This window comes from Mesoplodon mirus (assembly GCF_964341445.2).
Source record: "Mesoplodon mirus genome assembly, chromosome: 5".
NCBI lineage: Eukaryota > Metazoa > Chordata > Mammalia > Artiodactyla > Ziphiidae > Mesoplodon > Mesoplodon mirus.
Window position 1 is genome coordinate 12499818 of NC_138980.1, and position 21633 is coordinate 12521450.

At 45.3% G+C, this 21633-nt stretch overlaps 1 protein-coding gene across 1 annotated transcript in view; it reads right to left on the reverse strand.

The window, feature by feature from the left end:
• The window catches only part of SLIT3 (slit guidance ligand 3), a 616238-nt gene that overhangs the window by 11794 nt on the left and 582811 nt on the right, over positions 1–21633 (reverse strand). Inside the window, exons 30-32 of the mRNA XM_082622425.1 lie at positions 21301–21438; positions 14186–14426; positions 12060–12190 (exon numbers count right to left, since the gene is read on the reverse strand). Coding sequence (XP_082478551.1) covers positions 12060–12190; positions 14186–14426; positions 21301–21438 — 510 coding nt within the window. The remainder of the gene's footprint in view (positions 1–12059; positions 12191–14185; positions 14427–21300; positions 21439–21633) is intronic.

A 21633-nucleotide genomic window follows, 5' to 3' on the forward strand; every position in this document is an offset into this window, starting at 1 on the left:
TAGAGAATGGACTTGAGGAAATGGGTGGGAGGGGGAAGTGAGAGTAGCATCAACATATATACACTACCGAATGTAAAATAGTTAACTAGTGGGAAGCAGCAGCATAGCACAGGGAGATCAGCTCAGTGCTTTGCGATGACCTAGAGGGGTGGGAAAGGGAGGATGAGAGGGAGACTCAAGAGGGAGGGGATATGGGTACATATTTATGCATATGGCTGTTTCACTTTGGTGTACAACAGAAACTAACACAGTATTGTGAAGCAATTATACTCCAGTAAAGATCTATTAAAAACAAAAAAGAATGGATCACTGAAGAAATAAAAAAATACCTAGAGACAACAGAAAAGAAAAGCATGATGATCCCAAACCTATGGAATGCAACAAACCTATGGAATGCAGTTCTAAGAGGGAAGTTTATAGCGATACAGATTTACCTCAGGAAACAAGAAATATCTCAAACAACCTAACCTTACACCTAAAGCAACTAGAGAAAGAACAAACAAAACCAAAGTTAGTAGAAGGAAAGAAATCATAAAGATCAGAGGAGAAATAAATGAAACAGACAATAAGAAAACAATAGAAAAGATCAATGAAACTAAAAGCTGGTTCTTTGAAAAGAAAAACAAAATTGATAAACCTTTAGCAAGACTCATCAAGAAAAAAAGGGAGAGGGCCCAAATCAATAAACTCAGAAATGGGGGCTTCCCAGATGGCGCAGTGGTTAAGAATCCACATGCCAGGCTTCCCTGGTTGCACAGTGCTTAAGAATCCACCTGCCAATACAAGGGATATGGGTTCGAGCCCTGGTCCGGAAAGATCCCACATGCCGTGGAGCAACTAAACCTGTGCACCACAACTACTGAGCCTGAGCTCTAGAGCCCGCAAGCCACAACTACTGAGCCCACGTGCCTAGAGCCTGTGCTCCACAACAAGAGAAGCTACTGCAACGAGAAGCCCATGCACCACAACAAAGAGTAGCCCCCCGCTCACTGCAACTAGAGAAAGCCCATAGACAACAATGAAGACCCATTGCAGCCAAAAATAAATAAATTAAAAAAAAAAAAGAATCCACCTGCCAATGAAGGGGATATGGGTTTGAGCCTGGGTCCAGGAAGATCCCACATGTCACGGAGCAACTAAACCCGTGCGCCACAACTACTGAGCCTGCCTGCCACAACTATTGAAGCCTGTGCGCCTAGAGCCCATGCTCTGTAACAAGAGAAGACACTGCAGTGAGAAGCCCATGTGCTGCAACGAAGAGTAGCTCCCACTCACCACAACTAGAGAAAGCTCATGCGCAGCAATGAAGACCCAACACAGCCAAAAATAAATTAAATAAATTTATATTAAAAAAAACCAAAAGTGAAAAAGAAGTTACAACTGACACGACAAAAATACAAAGCACCATAAGAGACTACCGCAGGCAACTATATGCCAATAAAATGGACAACCTGGAAGAAATGTAGAAATTCTTAGAAAGGTACAATCTCCCAAGATTGAACCTGGAAGATATAGAAAATATGAACAGACCAATTACAAGTACTGAAATTGAATCTGTGATTAAAAAGACCCCAACAAACAAAAGCACAAGTCGAGACGGTTTCACAGGCAAATCCTACAAAACATTTAGAGAAGAGTTAACACCTATCCTTCTGAAACTATTACAAAATATTGCAGAGGAAAGAACACTTCCAACCTCATTCTACGAGGCCACCATCACCCTGATAGCAAAACCAGACAAATATACCACAAAAAAAGAAAATTACAGACCAATATCATTGCTGAACATAGATGCAAAAATCCTCAACAAAATACTAGCAAACTGAATCCAACAATACACTGAAAGTACCATACACCATGATACATGGTGGGATAAATCCCACCATGATACATGGTGGGATAAATCCCACCATGATCAAGTGGCATTTATCCCAGGGGTGCAGGGAGTTTTCAGTATCTGCAAATCGATCAGTGTGATAACAAACTGAAGAATAAAAACCATATGATCATCTCAGAAGATACAGAGAAATCTTCTGAAAAAAATTTAACACCTATTTATGATAAAAACTCTCTAGAAAGTGGGCATAGAGGGAACCTATAGGGGCCTCAACATAATAAAGGCCCTACGTGACAAACCCACAGCTAACATCAGACTCAATGGTGAAAGGCTGAAAGCATTTCTTCTAAGATCAGGAACAAGACAAGGATGTCCACTCTCACCACTTTTTTTCTTCTCTTTCTTTTTTTTTTTTTTGGCCACGTAGCATGACATGCGGGATCTTAGTTCCCTGACCAGGGATTGAACCCACGTCCCCTGCATTGGAAGTGTGGCATGGTAACCACTGGACCTCCAGGGAAGCCCCTTTCAGCAATTTTATTCAACATAGATAGCCACAGCAATCAGAGAAGAAAAAGAAATAAAAGGGATCCAAATTGGAAAAGAAGTAAAACTGTCACTGTTTACAGATGACATGATACTATACATAGAGAACCCTAAAGATGCTACCAGAAATCTACTAGAGCTCATCAGTGAATTCAGTAAAGTTTCAGGATACAAAATTAATACACAGAAGTCTGTGGCATTTCTATACACTAACAACAAAAGATCAGAGAGAGAAATTAAGGGAACAATCCCATTTACCATCACATTAAAAAGAATAAAATACCAAGGAATAAACCTACCTAAGGAGACAAAAGACCTGTACTCCAAAAACTATAAGATGCTGATGGAAGAAAGCAAAGATGACACAAACAGATGGAGAGATATACCATGTTCTTGGATTGGAAGAATCAACTTTGTGAAAATGACTCTACTACCCAAAGCAGTCTACAGATTCAGTGCAATTCCTATCAAATTACCAATGGCATTTTTCACAGAACTAGAACAAAAAATTTAAAAATTTGTATGGAAACACAAAAGCTCCTGAATAGCAAAACAACCTTGAGAAAGAAAACTGGAACTGGAGCAATCAGGCTCCCTGACTTCAGACTATACTACAAAGCTACAGTCATGGGCTTCCCTGGTGGCGCAGTGGTTGAGAGTCCGCCTGCCGAAGCAGGGGACACGGGTTTGTGCCCCGGTCCGGGAAGATCTCACGTGCCGCAGAGCGGCTGGGCCCGTGAGCCATGGCCGCTGAGCCTGCATGTCCGGAGCCTGTGCTCCGCAGCGGGAGAGGCCACGACAGTGAGAGGCCCGCGTACCAAAAAAAAAAAAAAAAAGCTACAGTCATCAAAACAGTACTCTACCGGCACAAAGACAGACTTATAGATCAGTGGAACATGATAGAAAGCTCAGAGATAAACCCACGTACCTATGGTCAATTCATCTACAAGAAAGGAGGCAAGAATATACAGTGGAGAAAAGACAGTCTCTTCAGTAAGTGGTGCTGGGAAAACTGGACAGCTACATGTAAAAGGATGAAATTAGAACGTTCTCTAGCACCATACCCAAAAATAAACTCAAAACGGATTAAAGACTGAAATGTAAGACTGGATACTATAAAACTCCTAGAGGAAAACATAGGCAGGACACTCTTTGACATAAATAGCAGCAAGATCTTTTTGGAGCAGTCTCCTAGAGTAATGAAAATAAACCCAAAAATAAACAAATGAGACCTAATTAAACTTCAAAGCTTTTGCACAGCAAAGGAAACCATAAACAAAATAAAAAGACAACCCACAGCATGGGAGAAAATATTTGCATACGATGCAACTGACAAGGGATTAATCTCAAAAATACACAAACAGCTCATGCAGCTCAATATCAAAAATACAAACAACCCAACCGAAAAATGGGCAGAGGATCTAAATAGACGTTTCTCCAAAGAAGACGTACAGATGGCCAAGAGGCACACGAAAAGATGTTCAACGTTGCCAATTATTAGAGAAATGCAAATCAAAACTCTGATGAAGTATCACCTCACACCAGTCAGAATGGCCATCATCGAAAAGTCCACAAATAATAAATGCTGGAGAGGGTGTGGAGAAAAGGGAACCCTCCTACACTGATGGTGGGTACGTAACTTGGTACAGCCACTATGGAGAACAGTTTGGAGTTTCCTTAAAAAACTAAAATTAGAACTGCCATATGATCCTGCAATCCCACTCCTGGGTATATATCCGGTGAAAACCGTAACTCAAAAAGATACATGTTCACTGCAGCCCCAGTGTTCATTGCAGTGCTATTCACAATAGCCAAGACATGGAAGCAACCTAAATGTCCATCAGCAGATGAATGGATAAAGATGTGGTACATATATACAATGGAATACTACTCAGCCATAAAAAAGAATGAAATAACCCCAATTGCAGCAATATGGATGGACCTGGAGATTATCACTGTAAGTGAAGTACATCAGACAGGGAAAGACAAATATCATGCTATCATTTATATGTGGAATCTAAAAAAAATGACAGAAATGAACTTATTTACAAAACAGAAACAGACTCACAGGCATAGAAAACAAACTTATGGTTACCAAAGGGGAAAGGTGCAGGGGAGGGATAAATTAGGAATTTGGGAGTAATATATACACACTACTATATATAAAATAGATAAATAACAAGGATCTACTGTATAGCACACGGAACTATACTTAATATTTTATAATAACCTATCTGGGAAAAGAATCTGAAAAAGAATATATATATATTTATATACACACACACAGACACACACACATATACACACACATAACTGAATCACTTTGCTGTACACCGGAAACTAACACAACACTGTAAATCAACAATACTTCAATTAAGAAAAGCAAAAAAAAAATCAGTTGCATTTCTATACACTAATAGTGAACTATCAGAAAGAGAAATTAAGAAAACAATCCCATTTACAATCACATCAAAAAGAATAAAATACTTAGAAAAAATTAACTGAGGAGGTATAAAACCTGTACAATTAAAACTGTTAAGACATTGATGAAAGAAAGTGAAGGAGACAAAAATAAATGGAAAGATGTTCAGTGCTCATGGATTGGAAGAATCAGTAGTGTTAAAATGTTCATACTACCCAAAGCAGTCTACAAATTAAGTGCAATCCCTATCAAAAGTCCAGTGGCATTTTTCACAGGAATAGAACAATCCTAAAATTTGTATGAAACCATAAAAGACTGAATAGCCAAAGCAATCTTGAGAAAGAAAAAGCTGGAGGAATCACTCTCCCTGATTTCAAACTATATATATTACAAAACTATAGTAATCAAAATAGTGTGATACTGGCATAAAAACCGACACATAGATCAATGGAACTGAATAGAGAGTGCAGAAATAAACTCATGCATATGTGGTCAATTAATTTACAACAAAGTAGCCAAGAATATAAAAAGCAGAAAGGACAGTCTCTCTTCAACAAATGGTGCTGAGAAAAGTGGGCAGCCACATACAAAAGTACGAAACGGTACCACTATCTTACACTATCTACAAAAATTAACTCAAAATGGATTAAGGACTTGAACATAAGACCTGAAACCATAAAACTCCTAGAAGAAAACATAGGTGGTACGCTCCTTGACATTGTCTTGGTGATGATTTTTTGGATTTGACACCAAAAAGCACAAAAAACAAAATAAGTGGGACTACACCACACTGAAAACCTTCTGGGCAGCAAAGGAAATCATCAACAAAATGAAAAGGTAACCTAGTAAATGGGAGAAAGTATCTGCAAATCATATATCTGATAAGGGATTAATATCCAAAATATATAAAGAACTCATACATCTCAACAGCAAAAACCCAAACAAACTGATTAAAAAATGGGCAGAAGATTTGAATAAACATTTTCCCAAAGAATTCATAGAGATGTCCAAAAGGTGCTCAGCATCACTAAGTGTCAGGGAAGTGTACATCACAATCACAATGAGACGTCACCTCACACCTGTTAGAATGGCTACTATTAAAAGGAGAAGAGATAACAAGTGTTCATGAGGATGTGGAGAAAAGGGAACTCTTGTGCACTATTAGAGGGAATGTAAGTTGGTGCAGCCACTATGGAAAACAGTATAAAGGTTCCTCAAAAACTTAAAACTACCATATGATCCAGCAGATCCACTTCTGGGTATTTATCTGAAGGAAGCAAAAACACTCACTAAATATCTGCACCTCCACGTCCATTGTAACATTATTTACAATAGCCAAGACATGGAAGCAACCTAAGTGTCCATCAATGGAAGAATGGATAAAGAAAATGTGGTATATATGTATGTACAATGGGATACTATTCAGCCATGAAAAAGAAGCAGATCTTACCATTTGTGACAACATGAATGGACCTTGAGGGCATTATGCTAAGTAAATAAGTCAGAGAGAGAAAAGCAAATACTATATGACCTAACTTGTATGTGGAATCTATTGTAAAACAAAACAAAATGAAAAAACCTGAGCTTGTAGATTCAGAGGAAAGACTGGTTGTTGCCAGGGGTGGGGGGGTAGGCGAAATGGGTGAAGTGGGTCAAAAGGTACAAACTTCCAGCTATAAGACAAATAAGTCCTGGGGGTGTTATATACAGCATGGTGACTACAGTTAATAGTATTCTATATTTGAAAGTTGCTAAGATGGTAGATCTTACAAGTTCTCATCACAAGAAAAAAATATATAACTATATATGCTGATGGATGTTAACTAGACTTACTGTGGTGATCATTTCACCATATACACAAATATCGAATCGTTGTACACCTGAAACCAATATAATGTTACGCATCAACTATATCGCAATTAAAAAAATTAAAGGATTGATTCCAAATGGAAACTTCCCATAACCTTGTCTGTGCCAGTAGGTGCTTGTGGGTTAATAGGTCACCTTCTTCCTGGCGTATCCTAACCAGGGTCTCCTGGAAATAATGCCTAAAGCTGGTGATTTTCAAAGGGGGTCCCTGGAGGTTTAGTGTGGGAAGTGATGAAGGTTCTGATTTCTTACCACCACCTTGCAAATCACAATGGTTCCATTTCTACTTTTATTTTTTAATTTTTTTTCTACTTTTATTTATTGATTTATTTTAAATCTGGGCCTTTGAAGTATGGATGGGAAAAATGGCTTTGCTGCTACAACAGAGAAAAACATTGGGAAAAGGAAAACAAACTCAAAACCAACCTGCTCTGAACTCTTAAAAGATGATCCTACTGTGGTTCCAAGGCCCAGGAATTAGTCTCCTGGAAAGATACTCAGGGAAGTATCAGGGATACTTCAAGGGAGAGAGGGGCTCTGACAGTCTTCATTGTTATTCTCTAAGCTCGATGAACCAGCATCGAGTGGGAAGTGGGAAGCTTTGGCGGTGCCAGGGCCAGGCTGGGCGGCCCCTGTCTGGGACTGGCATGAGAACATATTTTGGCCAAGAGTGGCCCATAGAGTTCTCTTCTGCTTTTAATGACAATTGTTGGGGGCCCGGGGAGGAGACGTGTGTTGAAAGCTGAACTAGGCTGGGTACTTGCATTCTCTCATTTAACCCTAACAGCCCCAGGTGGGATGTACCATTTTTTCTCCATTTTAGAAATGAGACCTAAGGCTCAGAGACTATGTCTAGTCTGAAGTCTTAAAGTGGGGCTGGTAGAAGCAGGTCTCAAATACAAGCTCCCAAGGCATAGGACCCCACACCACCCTGGGATGAATGGTCATTCCTCCATGCACTAGGCGCGCTCACCTGGATGCTGAGGTGTGACCACTAGATGGCGACAGAGCCTCACAAAGAGTTCCCAGGATTCAGGTCAGGCAGCAGCCTGAGACCTCGGCCGGCGCCGCAGCAACCCCGGACTCCTGGACCATCGGAGGAGGGCCATACTCCCTCTCTAGGCCCCGCCTTTCATGCCCCAGCATGTGGGAGAGCGGGTTCTGGTGGGAGCCTGGCCTGGATCTAAATCGCAGCTCTGCCACTTCCTGGCCTCTGTGCCAAGGATGCATCTGAGCATCAAGTTTCTCATCTCTAAAACAGGAGCGATGACACATGTCCAGGGCTTGCCGATAAGAAAAAGACCTGGCAATGGATGGGTTTGTGGTAATTAAGACAAAGGGAGCATGCACTGCTTGCCAAAGAGAGGTCTCCTGGGGTGTTTTAAAATGGCCAACATTTAAACCCTGAAGCATTTTACACAGAAACCCTGAATTTCTAGCTTCTTTTGAGAATCCTCTTTCCCACACAGCTGCAGCTGCTAGAGCCATACCCTCCAGGCTACCACAGTCCCCACCGCTCACTCAGCCCCTTGGGCCTTGGAGGCAGGGCAGTTTGCTCCTCAGACAAATCTTGGAAGTGAGGAACAGTGCAGTCTGTCCCCATTCTGGGGCAGGTAGGGCTTGGGTGGGTTTTTGTGTATTTCCCTCGGGCCTGGAAGAGAACCTCACCACCTGTGACTCCCGCTGGGCACCCCCAGGAAGGAGGGCACGGAACCCAGCTGCTCCAGGTCTGTACATCCCTGCTGGGGGCCGCAGTGGGCAGAAGTCTGCAGGCTGCCACCTCCCCTGAGTAGATCAGCCTTGGTTTGCCTCCCTGGCTCTGAGGCTTTGGAGGCCAGAGCTCGCTGCTGTGACTGAGGAGGAGATCTCATGTTGAGGCTGGGATGGCCTCCTGGTCCCACCAGCTGCTGGTCAGCTGGGCCTGTGCCCTCTGTTAACCCCGGCATGGCTTCCTCGCATGCCAATGGAGTCTCCCCTTCCCCAGAGCCTGCGGAAATGCTCATGAGCCATAGCTCACATCTCAGCTCAAACATCACCTCTTCCTCCAGGGAGCCTTTCCTGGTCCTCTAAGCAGAACCAGCCATCTGCTGCTTCTTCACTGTGCCCACGGCATACACTGGCATCTCCTGTGAGACCTATTTTATCCTGCTTAGGCAACAGTTGCTTATTTACATGTCTGCCTTCCTCCCTGGATTGTGTTTTCCTGAACGCTGCGGCTCCTACACCCAGCCCAGGACCCACACGAGGTGCTGTAAGCAGCTTCTGGCAGGAAAGAACTCTCGCAGGAGGCCCCCTTTGTCTTGTCACTAACCTTAAACTTGCACCCCCATGCTCTACTCATCTCCATCCCTAGCACACCTTTCAGATCTTTTGATCGCATAATACTTTGCCTAATCTGTTGGTTCTTTCCATAGATCAAAGAAGTAGAAATGAATAAGTAATTAACAGATGACCAGATCTCTTCCCTAGCTTCCCCCTTCAGTAATCGCACAAACTGTGTAAGCAAGATAGCATCTAAAGAAAAATCACAAGAAGTCGACAAGCCTGTACACAGTAGGAGATGGTGATGACTGTGACCCCCCCCGCCCACCACACACACCGTCTCAATGATTACCTGAGACTGCTTCTGTTTTTCCCTTTGAAAACTTTCACGGCCAAGCGGAATCTTCAGATGTGGTTTTGGGGGGACACTGAGTCCACCATCTCCCCAGATTGCCAGCATTCGGATTAAAAGCAACTTTCCTTTCTACCAACATTTGCCTCTCTCGAGTGTTGATTTTTTTTTTTTTTTTTTTTTTTTTTTTTTTTTTTGCTGTACGCGGGCCTCTCACTGCTGTGGCCTCTCCCGTTGCGGAGCACAGGCTCCGGACACACAGGCTCCGCGGCCATGGCTCGCGGGCCCAGCCGCTCCGCGGCATGTGGGATCTTCCGGGATCGGGGCACGAACCCGTGTCCCCTGCATCGGCAGGCGGACTCTCAACCACTGCGCCACCAGGGAAGCCCCTCGAGTGTTGATTTTTGAGCAGCAAGCACCTGGCCCTGATTCAGTAACAATGCCTGAGAGACGTTTCTGAGGTGAGTGAAAGCGTGCAGTGTTGGGGCAAAAGCAGGGCTGCCTAGAGAAAAGTATTTGGATGTAAAACCATTTTTTTTTGGCTGCGCTGCATGGCACGTGGTGTCTTAGTTCCCCGATCAGGGATCGAACCTGCCCCCTGCACTGGAAGCTCGGAATCTTAACCACTGGCCCACCAGGGAAGTTCCCGCAAAACCATTTTTAATATGAGACTCTTAGAGACTTGGGCCCTTTAGGATTTGGGGCTGAAGGGCACTAAATATCTGTCACCAGGCTTGGCATGAGGATCCTGGCAGGAACAGCCTTTACTTGGTTCCTCCCATGGGTAAGAGAAGGGGCCGGGGGTCTCCCCAGGGCCACCGGCTAACTCTCACCTGACTCCCTGACAAGGGCTGGAGATGGCAATTCTCCGTGTTCCTGATTCATTCCTCCCACCCCGATTAAGACAACAGCAGAGCGTCCCAGCATTCCTACCAACAACACACCTCTCTACCAAACCAACAGCCAACATCGGCGTGGGAAGGTCCCCAGGCTCTGGACAGAGCCCAGCTGCTCCAGAGTCTGGCTGTCACCTTCTGTCCTTCACCTGCCCACATACAGGCTCCACTTGCCAGGTGCTTTCTCAACCCTCAGCCCCCAGGAACACCCCTGGAGGGACGTGGTGCTGTCATGCACAGCACACCAGGGAGAACACGGACGCAAGAGGTGGAGTAGCTTGGCCAAGCCCAGGTGTGTCTGACGCCCCAGGCTTTATGGAGGGCTGCCCTGGCCCTGGCCCTGTCCCCGGCTCTCTCTCCCCTGCACTTCACCCATGACCAGCAGCCCCAGGAACAGAAATGTTAGGAGGCCCTGGCTCCAGGGAACTCTGAGGCTCCCGGGACATCCATGGTACCTGCTGTCCTAACCTGGCTGGTCTTCCCTCCAGCCACCCTCTGTCGTGAACCTTCTGCTGGGGTCGCTGCCTTTTCATTGTCCCTCAGGCGTGTCGCTGCTGTTCTCCCAGCCTGCCGGCCCACACAAATTCTTCCAGACCCCTTGCACATGGCTCCTTCTCCAGGAAGCTTTCGTGGGTTAGCTAGCACTTCTCAGACTCACCTAGAGTCTCCTTAAAACCGGTGGCTGGGCCCGACCCCAGAGCTTCAGAGCTCATCGGAAGATGTGCATTTTTCTAACAAGTTCCTGGCTGCTGTTGCCGCTGCTGCTCTGGGGCTTCACCTCGAGAACCACTGGTGTGCACCAATGGTTTTCAACTGGGTTTGTTGGAGGCGTATTGGGGGCCTTCATGAGAGTTTGTGTGAAGGAGGAAACTTTGCTCCCCCCAGCTCTGCAGGGCAGCTTTGCTACTGTGCGTTTCATATGATGGAGTTCCATGTAAAGTTTTGATTAAAGAAGGGATTTAGTTATTGGGGAAAAAGGCTGCCCTGCACTCACCCTGATCAAATGTGCTCTCGCTTCCAGAGGGGAGGGGCTGGCCTCTGGATGTGGATCTCTCTCACATCCTATGTTTTCCCCAAGTAATGGCTCTCCTCCCACGGGAGGTTCTATGTGATTTTAAGTGTAACACAGACAAGCAGTTCTCACTTGAGGAGCTACTTTTATAAGTATTATAAAAATATTTATCACCAAAATCATCTTTAAATGTTAATAGTTTAGAACCCATTTTACTGAGAAGTAGGAAAAAGTTCTAACATGTTGAACCAGCAGAGCTGTGATTTCACAGATGACATTACTCAAGCTGAAGCTAAATTTAAAAAGTGAACAGATTTAAAGCCGACGTAAGGTAGCGTGTTAGGTAACAGCCCAGCTGACATACTGACAATGTAAAAATCAGGGTGATGGTTGGAAAGACTGAAGTTTAGGAAAAACTGTCCTTTAGAACAGTTTGAAAGTCACTTGAGGAGTCCTGCTCCCTCTGTGCTCTGGAATTTCTTCCCCTTGAGTTCCATGCTCATCTCCCCCTGTTTTCTTTCTTAAACTAATATAAGATTAGGATGATGTTTTGAAAAGGGCATCTCGTTAAGCAGCCTCATCCCCATTGGCGCACAGGCTCCAGCCCAGTAGCCAGCTGGCCGTATATCTTATGGTAATGAGGTGTCACCTCCCCACGGGGCCTGCCTTCCTCCCTTCCACTCCTGCCTCTTCCTCCGAGACCGCCTCTCTTGCTCCCACCCGCCACTCTGTGCCAGCCGAAAGTGTGGGGGGGGGCAGGGAGACGCGGCACCAAAGCCGTCCTGGCATCTTCTCCTAGAGCTGGAAGCAGGCGCGAAGATGCGAGGGGGCTTGTGCAATGGGGGCGGGACTTTGGTCCTCACCTGTACACCGTGGTCGGCGGGGAGCTCAGGCTGTCGTAGACGAGCCTCACATGGCCCTGGTACAGCTCCAGTGCCAGGGGGTCATTGTCTCCCTTGTAGAGAAGGATGCCGTTGTCCTTGTCCGTGGCCACCTGGAGGGAGTCATGAGGGTTAGGGCTCCCCTGAGTCCCCACCTCTCCCGTCCCCGCCGCACAGAGCCCTCTTCCAGGCGGCCTCTTCTGAACGAGCCCTGGATCTGAATTCATTTCCTTATTTCCTCCTTCATCTAGTCTGTTCATTTCCATAAGGAAGGCCTATACTTAATGCTCCAGCAAATGCTGACTGAGCAATTCAACAATTATTTTTGGAGTCCCGTTTATGTGCTATGTTTTTATGTACGTGTATGTGTATGTGTGTGTGTGTGTGTGTATACACATATATAAAAATGCCTGGAGCCCTGAGCTCTGATCTAGCCTCTTGGGGCCTTGGTCTCTCTGTATAAAGTATAATAACAGTTATAAACAAAATACTACCCGTTACTACTTAATTCTGTGTTTACTATGAACCAGGCGCTGTGTTAAGTGTCACCTAGGGAATTTTTTTAAAGCACAGTGTCTGGGCTTCACCTCAAACCACTTGCAAACAGATCTCTAGAGGCCAGACCCAGGCAAAGATACGAAGTGCCCCAGGAGATTCTAAAGTGTTGCCAGGCTGAGAAGCACTGGTTTCAAAGCTGCTGCCCAGAGGGCGTCTGTTTGCCAGGCACAGGGCACCAGGGGTGGGGCTCTCTGACCAGCCCCTTGGCTCCCACTGCCTAGCCCAGGAGCAGCTGATGTTGGCCTGGGGCCAGACCTTGGCAGAGGCCAGGTCCCTATAGGAGTCCTTGCCCATGAAGCTGACGGTGAGCAGGGGGTCTGATAGGACACTGGGCTGTCCGGGGCACTGGGTGCTGCTCTGGTTATTGGGATGTAACACTTGCGTCCCTGGGTGTCTGGGACTGAGGGAGGAAGGCAGGACGGCGATGAGGGGACCAGGGCCGAGGGCAGTGATGGCAACCAGAGCTTCTTTCTTGTGTGCACCTGGGGTCAACCCCCATCTCAGAGGCCTGCCTGCTGGACTGTAGGCTCTGCGAGGTGAGGCCATGTGAACTTCCATACATCTCTGCAGCCCCAGTGCCTCGAATGGTACCTGGCAGGGGTGGATGCCCAGTGGATCTTTGTTGAATGAATATTTTCTCCATAGGCTTAAACCTGGGCTAGTGTGGCCATAACCAGAAGGAAGAAAGGGCCTTAGCTAATGCTATGTGGCAGAGCCACTAACTGGCCTGCACCCCCTAGCTGTGTCTCTGGGGTCCCCCCTGCCCACCGAGCCTACAGGCAGGGGCCTGCTCTTTATCATACCCCTTCCCTTCTCCCTCTGCCCCCCAACAGCATTGAGGTCACCCAGAAATGTAGTCTGGAAGAACTAGTCAGGTCCATAGGTAAGGAACTCGACAAAAGTTAGTTGGAAAAGAATCGGGTTCATACTGAAGGGTTTCCTGTTCCCTGAAAAATGCCCTGCTCCCTTGTGCCTCTGGGCCTTTGCACATGCTGATCTCTGAGGCTCGAATGCACCACCCCGCTTCATCCTGCACCATCAGCCCCTCAGCCTTCCACCCTTCTCCAGGCAAACTCCTTCTCATCCTTCAGATCTCAGCTTAGTTCTCATTGCCTCTGGGGAGCCTTCCTTGATTCTTCCCAGCAGGCTGGGATCACTGCCCCGCCCATGAGCTCCCACAACACCCAGGGTTGTCATGGTCCCTTTTCTTGTCATCCTGCCCTGGGCAAGGGGCTTCGCCTGTCTTGTCCGCCATTGAATCCCCAGTGCACAGTGTCTGGCAGGTGATAGTTGAATGAATATTTCCTAGAGAAAAGAATGAATGAGGCTGGAGTGGGGGCTGCTCTTTGCAGTGAGAGCTGGTCAGGAGCTGTCTATAGAACCCTCTGGACAGAGCTGGTCCCAGTCCCCCCAAGCTGAGTGTTGTCCCTTATGATGTGTAGGGAAGGGGGCAGGACTGCTGCAATCTGGGGCATCCCAGCTGTTCTCGGAACAATCAGAGCTTGGGGGCATGTTAGGGTCCTTCCAAGGGCTGGGTGGGTGGGACGCACCTGCAGGGAGATGTTGGCCTGGGGCCGGACCTTGGCGGAGGCCAGTTCCACGTAGGAGTCCTTGCCCACGAAGTTGACGGTGATGAGCTTCTCGCACCTTGGGCCGGCGAAGCCCGGGGGGCAGCGGCAGGTGGGCTCCTGCTGCACCACGATGCACTGGGCCCCGTTCTGGCACTCGTACTGGTCGCAGGGGCTTGTCTGTAGCAGGACCATGGGCGGGGGGTGCTCGCAGTAGAGCCCGCTGGGAGGGAGGAGAGGAGGATGCGGGGAGGGAAGATGGGGAACGGTGAGAGGAGACAGCAAGTTATTTAGGCCACAGAGCTGCTAGCAGAGACCGTGGCATGAGAGGGAACTAGTTCCAGCCCTGCTAGTGACTGGGGCAAGTCCTGATCCTTCTCCAAGCCCCAGATTTCCCGTGTTTAAGATAACGGGGTCGGACTAGAGCACAGGTCCTCAATTTCAGCGTCATCAGAATTGCCTGCGATGAATTTGTGGAAAGTGCAGATTCTCATCCAGCCATGGATCAGTGTAAGCAAGATGGGGTACATACACACAAGGGAGTAACACTCAGCCTTGAAAAGGGCATTCTGACACATGCTGCAGTATGGATGGACCTTGAGGAGATTATACGAAGCCAAAGAAGCAGATAGAAAAAGACAAATGCTGTCTGACTCCACTCATATGAAGTACCCAGAGTGGTTAAACTCATGGAAACAGAAGGAATGGAGGCTGCCGGGGGACTTCGCTGGTGGTCCAGGGGTTAAGACTCCATGCTTCCAATGCAGGGGCGTGGGTTCAATCCCTGGCCAGGGAACTAAGATCCCACATGCCACGTGGTGCGACCAATAAATTAAAAAAGAATGGTGGCTGCTGGGGCCAGGGGAGGGGGAACAGGAAAATGTTGTCTAATTGGGTACAGAGTTTCAGTTTGCTAGATAAAAAGAGTTCTGGAGGACTTCCCTCATGGCGCGGTGGATAAGAATCTGCCTGCCAATGCAGGGAACATGGGTTCAATATCTGGTCCAGGGAGATCCCACATGCTGCGTAGCAACTAAGCCCGTGCGCCACAACTACTGAGCCTGTGCTCTAGAGCCCACATGCTGCAACTACTGGAGCCTGCATGTCTAGAGCCCGTGCTCTGCTACAAGAGAAGCCGCCACAATGAGAAGCCCATGCACTACAACGAAGAGTAGCCCCCACTAAGAGAATTCAGCACCACCAAACCAGCTTTACAACAAATGCCAAAGGAACTTCTCTAGGCAGGAAACACAAGAGAAGGAAAAGACCTACAAAAACAAACACAAAACAATTAAGAAAATGGTAATAGGAACATACGTATCGATAATTACCTTAAATGTAAATGGATTAAATGCTCCAACCAAAAGACAGAGACTGGCTGAATGGATAGAAGAATAAGACGTATATATATGCTATCTACAAGAGACCCACTTCAGATCTAGGGACACATACAGACTGAAAGTGAGGGGATGGAAAAAGATATTCCATGCAAATGGAAATCAAAAGAAAGCTGCAGTAGCAATTCTCATATCAGACAAAATAGACTTTAAAACAAAGACTATTACAAGAGACAAAGAAGGACACTACATAATGATCAAGGGATCAATCCAAGAAGAAGATATAACAATTGTAAATACGCACCCAACATAGGAGCACTTCAATACGTAAGGCAAATGCTAACAGCCATAAAAGGGGAAATCGACAGTAACACAATAATAGTAGGGGACTTTAACACCCCACTTTCACCAATGAACAGATCATCCATAATGAAAATAAATAAGGAAACACAAGCTTTAAATGACACATTAGACAAGATGGACTTAATTGATATTTATAGGACATTCCATCCAAAACAACAGAATACACTTTCTTCTCAAGTGCTCGTGGAACATTCTCCAGGATAGATCATACCTTGGGTCACAAATCAAGCCTTGGTAAATTTAAGAAAATTGGAATTGTATCAGGTATCTTTTCCGACCACTACACTATGAGACTAGATATCAATTACAGGAAAAAACTGTAAAAAAAATACGAATACATAGAGGCTAAACAATATGCTACTAAATAACCAAGAGATCACTGAAGAAATCAAAGAGGAAATAAAAAAATACCTAGAAACAAATGACAATGAAAACATGACGACCCAAAACCTATGGGATGCAGCAAAAGCAGTTCTAAGAGGGAAGTTTATAGCAATACAAGCCTACCTAAAGAAAAATCTCAAATAAACAACCTAAACTTAAATCTAAAGCAATTAGAGAAAGAAGAACAAAAAACCCCCAGAGTTAGTAGAAGGAAAGAAATCATAAAGATCAGATCAGAAATAAATGAAAAAGGGCTTCCCTGGTGGTGCAGAGGTTGAGAATCTGCCTGCCAATGCAGGGTACACGGGTTTGATCCCTGGTTCAGGAAGATCCCACATGCCACAGAGCAACTAAGCCTGCATGCCACAGCTACTGAGGCTGCGCTCTAGAGCCCGTGAGCCACAAATACTGAGCCTGTGTGCCGCAACTACTGAAGCCTGCATGCCTAAAGCCCGTGCTCTGCAACAACAGAAGCCACCACAGTGAGAAGCCTGAGCACCACAACGACCCAATGCAGCCAAAAATAAATAAATAAAATAAATAAATTTATTAAAAAAAAGAAATAAATGAAAAAGAAATGAAGGAAACAATAGCAAAGATCAATAAAACTAAAAGCTGGTTCTTTGAGAAGATAAACAAAATCAATGAACCATTAGCCAGACTCATCTAGAAAAAAAGGGAGAAGACTCAAATCAGTAGAATTAGAAATGAAAAAGGAGAAGTAACAACTGACACTGCAGAAATACAAAAGATCATGAGAGATTACTACCAGCAACTATATGCCAGCTAAATGCCAACTATATGCCAACTATATGCCAATAAACTCTATGCCAACCTGGAAGAAATGGACAAATTCTTAAAAAAGCATAACCTTCCAAGACTGAACCAGGAAGAAATAGAAAATATAAACAGACTAATCACAAGCACTGAAATTGAAACTGTGATTAAAAATCTGCCAGCAAACAAAACCCAGGACCAGATGGCTTCACAGGAGAATTCTATCAAACATTTAGAGAAGAGCTAACACCTATCCTTCTCAAACTCTTCCAAACTATAGCAGAGGGAGGAACACTCCCAAACTCATTCTATAAGGCCACTATCACCCTGATACCAAAACCAGACAAAGATACTACAAAAAAAGATGTCACAAAGAAAGAAAACTATAGGCCAGTATCACTGATGAACATAGATGCAAAAATCCTCAACAAAATACTAGCAAACAGAATCCAACAACACATTAAAAGGATCATACACCATGATCAAGTGGGGTTTATCCCAGGAATGCAAGGATTCTTCAGTATACACAAATCAATCAACATGATATATCATATTAACAAATTGAAGGAGAAAAACCATATGATCATCTCAATAGATGCAGAGAAGGCTTTCGACAAAATTCAACACCCATTTATGATAAAAACCCTCCAGAAAGTAGGCATAGAGGGAACGTTCCTCAACATAATAAAGGCCATATATGACAAACCCACAGCCAACATCGTCCTCAATGGTGAAAAACTGAAACCATTTCCACTAAGATCAGGAACAAGACAAGGTTGCCCACCCTCACCACTATTATTCAACATAGTTTTGGAAGTTTTAGCCACAGCAATCAGAGAAGAAAAAGAAATAAAAGAATCCAAATCAGAAAAGAAGTAAAACTCACTGTTTGCAGATGACATGATACTATACATAGAGAATCCTAAAGATGCTACCAGAAAACTATGTGAACTAATCAATGAATTTGGTAAAGTAGCAGGATACAAAATGAATGCATGGAAATCTCTTGCATTCCTATACACTAATGATGAAAAATCTGAAAGAGAAATTAAGGAAACACTCCCATTTACCACTGCAACAAAAAGAATAAAATACCTAGGAATAAACCTACCTAAGGAGACAAAAGACCTGTATGCACAAAACTATAAGACACTGATGAAAGAAATTAAAGACGATACAAACAGATGGAGAGATATACCATGTTCTTGGATTGGAAGAATCAACATTGTGAAAATGACTCTACTACCCAAAGCAATCTACAGATTCAATGCAATCCCTATCAAACTACCAACGGCATTTTTCACAGAACTAGAACAAAAAATTTCACAATTTGTATGGAAACACAAAAGACCCTGAATAGCCAGAGCAATCTTGAGAAAGAAAAACAGAGCTGGAGGACTCAGGCTCCTGGACTTCAGACTATACTACAAAGCTACGGTAATCAAGATAATATGGTACTGGCACAAAAACAGAAATATAGATCAATGGAACAGGATAGAAAGCCCCGAGATAAACCCATGCACATATGGTCACCTTATTTTTGATAAAGGAGGCAAGAATATACAATGGAGAAAAGACAGCCTCTTCAATAAGTAGTGCTGGGAAAACTGGACAGGTACATGTAAAAGAATGAAATTAGAACACTCCCTAACACTGTATAAAAAAATAAACTCAAAATGGATTAAAGACCTAAATGTAAGGCCTGACACCATCAAACTCTTAGAGGAAAACATAGGCAGAACACTCTATGACATAAATCACAGCAAGATCCTTTTTGACCCACGTCCTAGAGAAATGGAAATAAAAACAAAAATAAACACATGGGACCTAATGAAACTTAAAACTTTTGCACAGCAAAGGAAACCATAAACAAGATGAAAAGACAACCCTCAGAATGGGAGAAAATATTTGCAAACGAAGAAACTGACAAAGGATTAATCTCCAAAATATACAGGCAGCTCATGCAGCTCAATAACAAAAAAACAAACAACCCAATCCAAAAATGGGCACAAGACCTAAATAGACATTTCTCCAAAGAAGATATACAGATTGGCAACAACCACATGAAAGGATGCTCAACATCATTAATCATTAGAGAAATGCAAATCAAAACTACAGTGAGGTATCACCTCACACCGGTCAGAATGGCCATCATCAAAAAATCTACAAACGATAAATGCTGGAGAGGGTGTGGAGAAAAGGGAACCCTCTTGCATTGTTGGTGGGAATGTAAATTGATACACTTACTATGGAGAACAGTATGGACGAGGTTCCTTAAAAAACTAAAAATAGAATTACCATACAACCCAGCTACCCCACTACTGGGCATATACCCTGAGAAAACCATAATTCAAAAAGAGTCATGTACCACAATGTTCATTGCAGCTCTATTTACAATAGCCAGGACATGGAAGCAACCTAAGTGTCCATCGACAGATGAATGGATAAAGAAGATGTGGCACATATATACAATGGAATATTACTCAGCCATATAAAGAAACGAAATTGAGTTATTTGTAGTGAGGTGGACGGACCTAGAGTCTGTCATACAGAGTGAAGTAAAGTCAGAAAGAGAAAAACCAATACCGTATGCTAACACATGTATATGGAATCTAAAAAAAAAAGGTACTGATGAACCTAGGGGCAGGACAGGAATAAAGATGCAGACATAGAGAATGGACTTGAGGACGTGGGTGGGGAAGGGTAAGCTGGGACGAAGTGAGAGAGTGTCATGGACATAAATACACTACCAAACGTAAAATAGATAGCTAGTGGGAAGCAGCCACATAGCACAGGGAGATCAGCTTGGTGCTTTGTGACCATCTAGAGGGGTGGGATAGGGAGGGTTGGAGGGAGGGAGATGCAAGAGGGAGGGAATATGGGGATATATGTATACGTAGAGCTGATTCACTTTGTTATACAGCAGAAACTAGCACACCATTGTAAAGCAATTATACTCCAATAAAGATATTTAAAAAAGAAAAAAAAAAGAGTAGCCCCCACTTGCAGCAACTAGAGAAAGCCCGCGTGGAGCAACGAAGACCCAACACAGCTTAAAAAAAAAAAGAGTTCTGGAGATGGATGGTGGTGTTTGCACGGCAATATGTACATTTAAAAATGCTTAAGACAGTAAATTTTGTGTTATGTGCATTTTACCACAATTTAAAAAAAATTTATTTTTTTTTTTGTTTGTTTTTGTGGTACGCGGGCCTCTCACTGTTTGTGGCCTCTCCCATTGCGGAGCACAGGCTCCGGACGCGCAGGCTCAGCGGCCATGGCTTACGGGCCCAGCTGCTCCGCGGCATGTGGGATCTTACTGGACCGGGGTATGAACCCGTGTCCCCTGCATCGGCAGGCGGACTCTCAACCACTGCGCCACCAGGGAAGCCCCAAAATTTGTTTTTAATTGTGGGTTTCCAGCTCCTTCTCCCCACCCCAAATTCTAATTTCGTAGCTCTGGGGTGGGGCTCTGGAACTTATATTTTCACAAGCCTCGCATGCAGATGGTCTTAATCAGGCTTTGGAACCAACTGCCTTGAGAACTCATGGTTTCTTCCAGGCTCATGTTCTCAGAGTCTATGACCAGGGCTCGGCTGCACAGTCAGATCTATACCTCCATGAGTACTGACATGTATACAGGACTGTCCCCCAGTCTGATCCCCCTTAAGCGGTCCCTGCCTCCCCTCCAGGCTCCCCTGGGCCCTTCCCTTCCAGTCAGTGTGGGAGCGAGAGCTGGCACCCTCATACCCCTTCCACGTACCCCACAGACGTTTGACCACCTGGCCAGGACCTCCAGTCTCCCCTTTCTCTCCTGGCTTCACTGATTCCAATGACTGACCCCCAAACCCTCCCATTCACCTCCATTTTCCTGCCATTAGGGCACCATACTGTTTTTGTTCTCCAGCCTAGAAAGAAGACTCCTGCCAGCGTGGCCACGTGGCTACCCACACCCTGCAAGCTGGGCTCCAAAACAGTAGCATCTTTCGTTAGATGGAATCACGCCGAAGTTTGACATAAGTCCGACTTCCACATGGTTGCCTTGGGTACCTCTTTTTTTCCATCTACAACATGGCGTGAACAAGGTCTGCTCTGGCACTTGGAAGGGCTGAAGAAGGTTTGGGGGAATAAAGGCACCACAGAGACCTAGGGCTAGGGCTGTCTGGGTCTCCACCCTGGCTGCCTGGGCCCACCAGCCCCCAGCCCGCTGCCGCCTGCCATCCGGCCCCTTGACCATACCTGAAGCCCTGGGGGCAGATGCACGTGTAGCCGTTGACCGCATCCACGCACTGGGCCCCATGGCGGCACCCGTGGGCTGCGCAGTCATCACTGTCCACCTCGCAGAGCTTCCCGCTGTAGCCAGGGAGACATTCGCACCTGGAACACAGCGGAGCGAGGCTGTTCTACGGCCTGGCCGGCTTCTAGGCAGTCTCTCCACTATCTACCCACGTAGCCAAGTCCCCGCAGCTCTTGCGGGCTCCCCAAAGCCTGGCCTGCAGTGGGTCTCATGGACTGTCCACAGCCTCTGGTCACTGCAAGCCGATGTCTGTCTGCTTCACATGGGGCATCTTG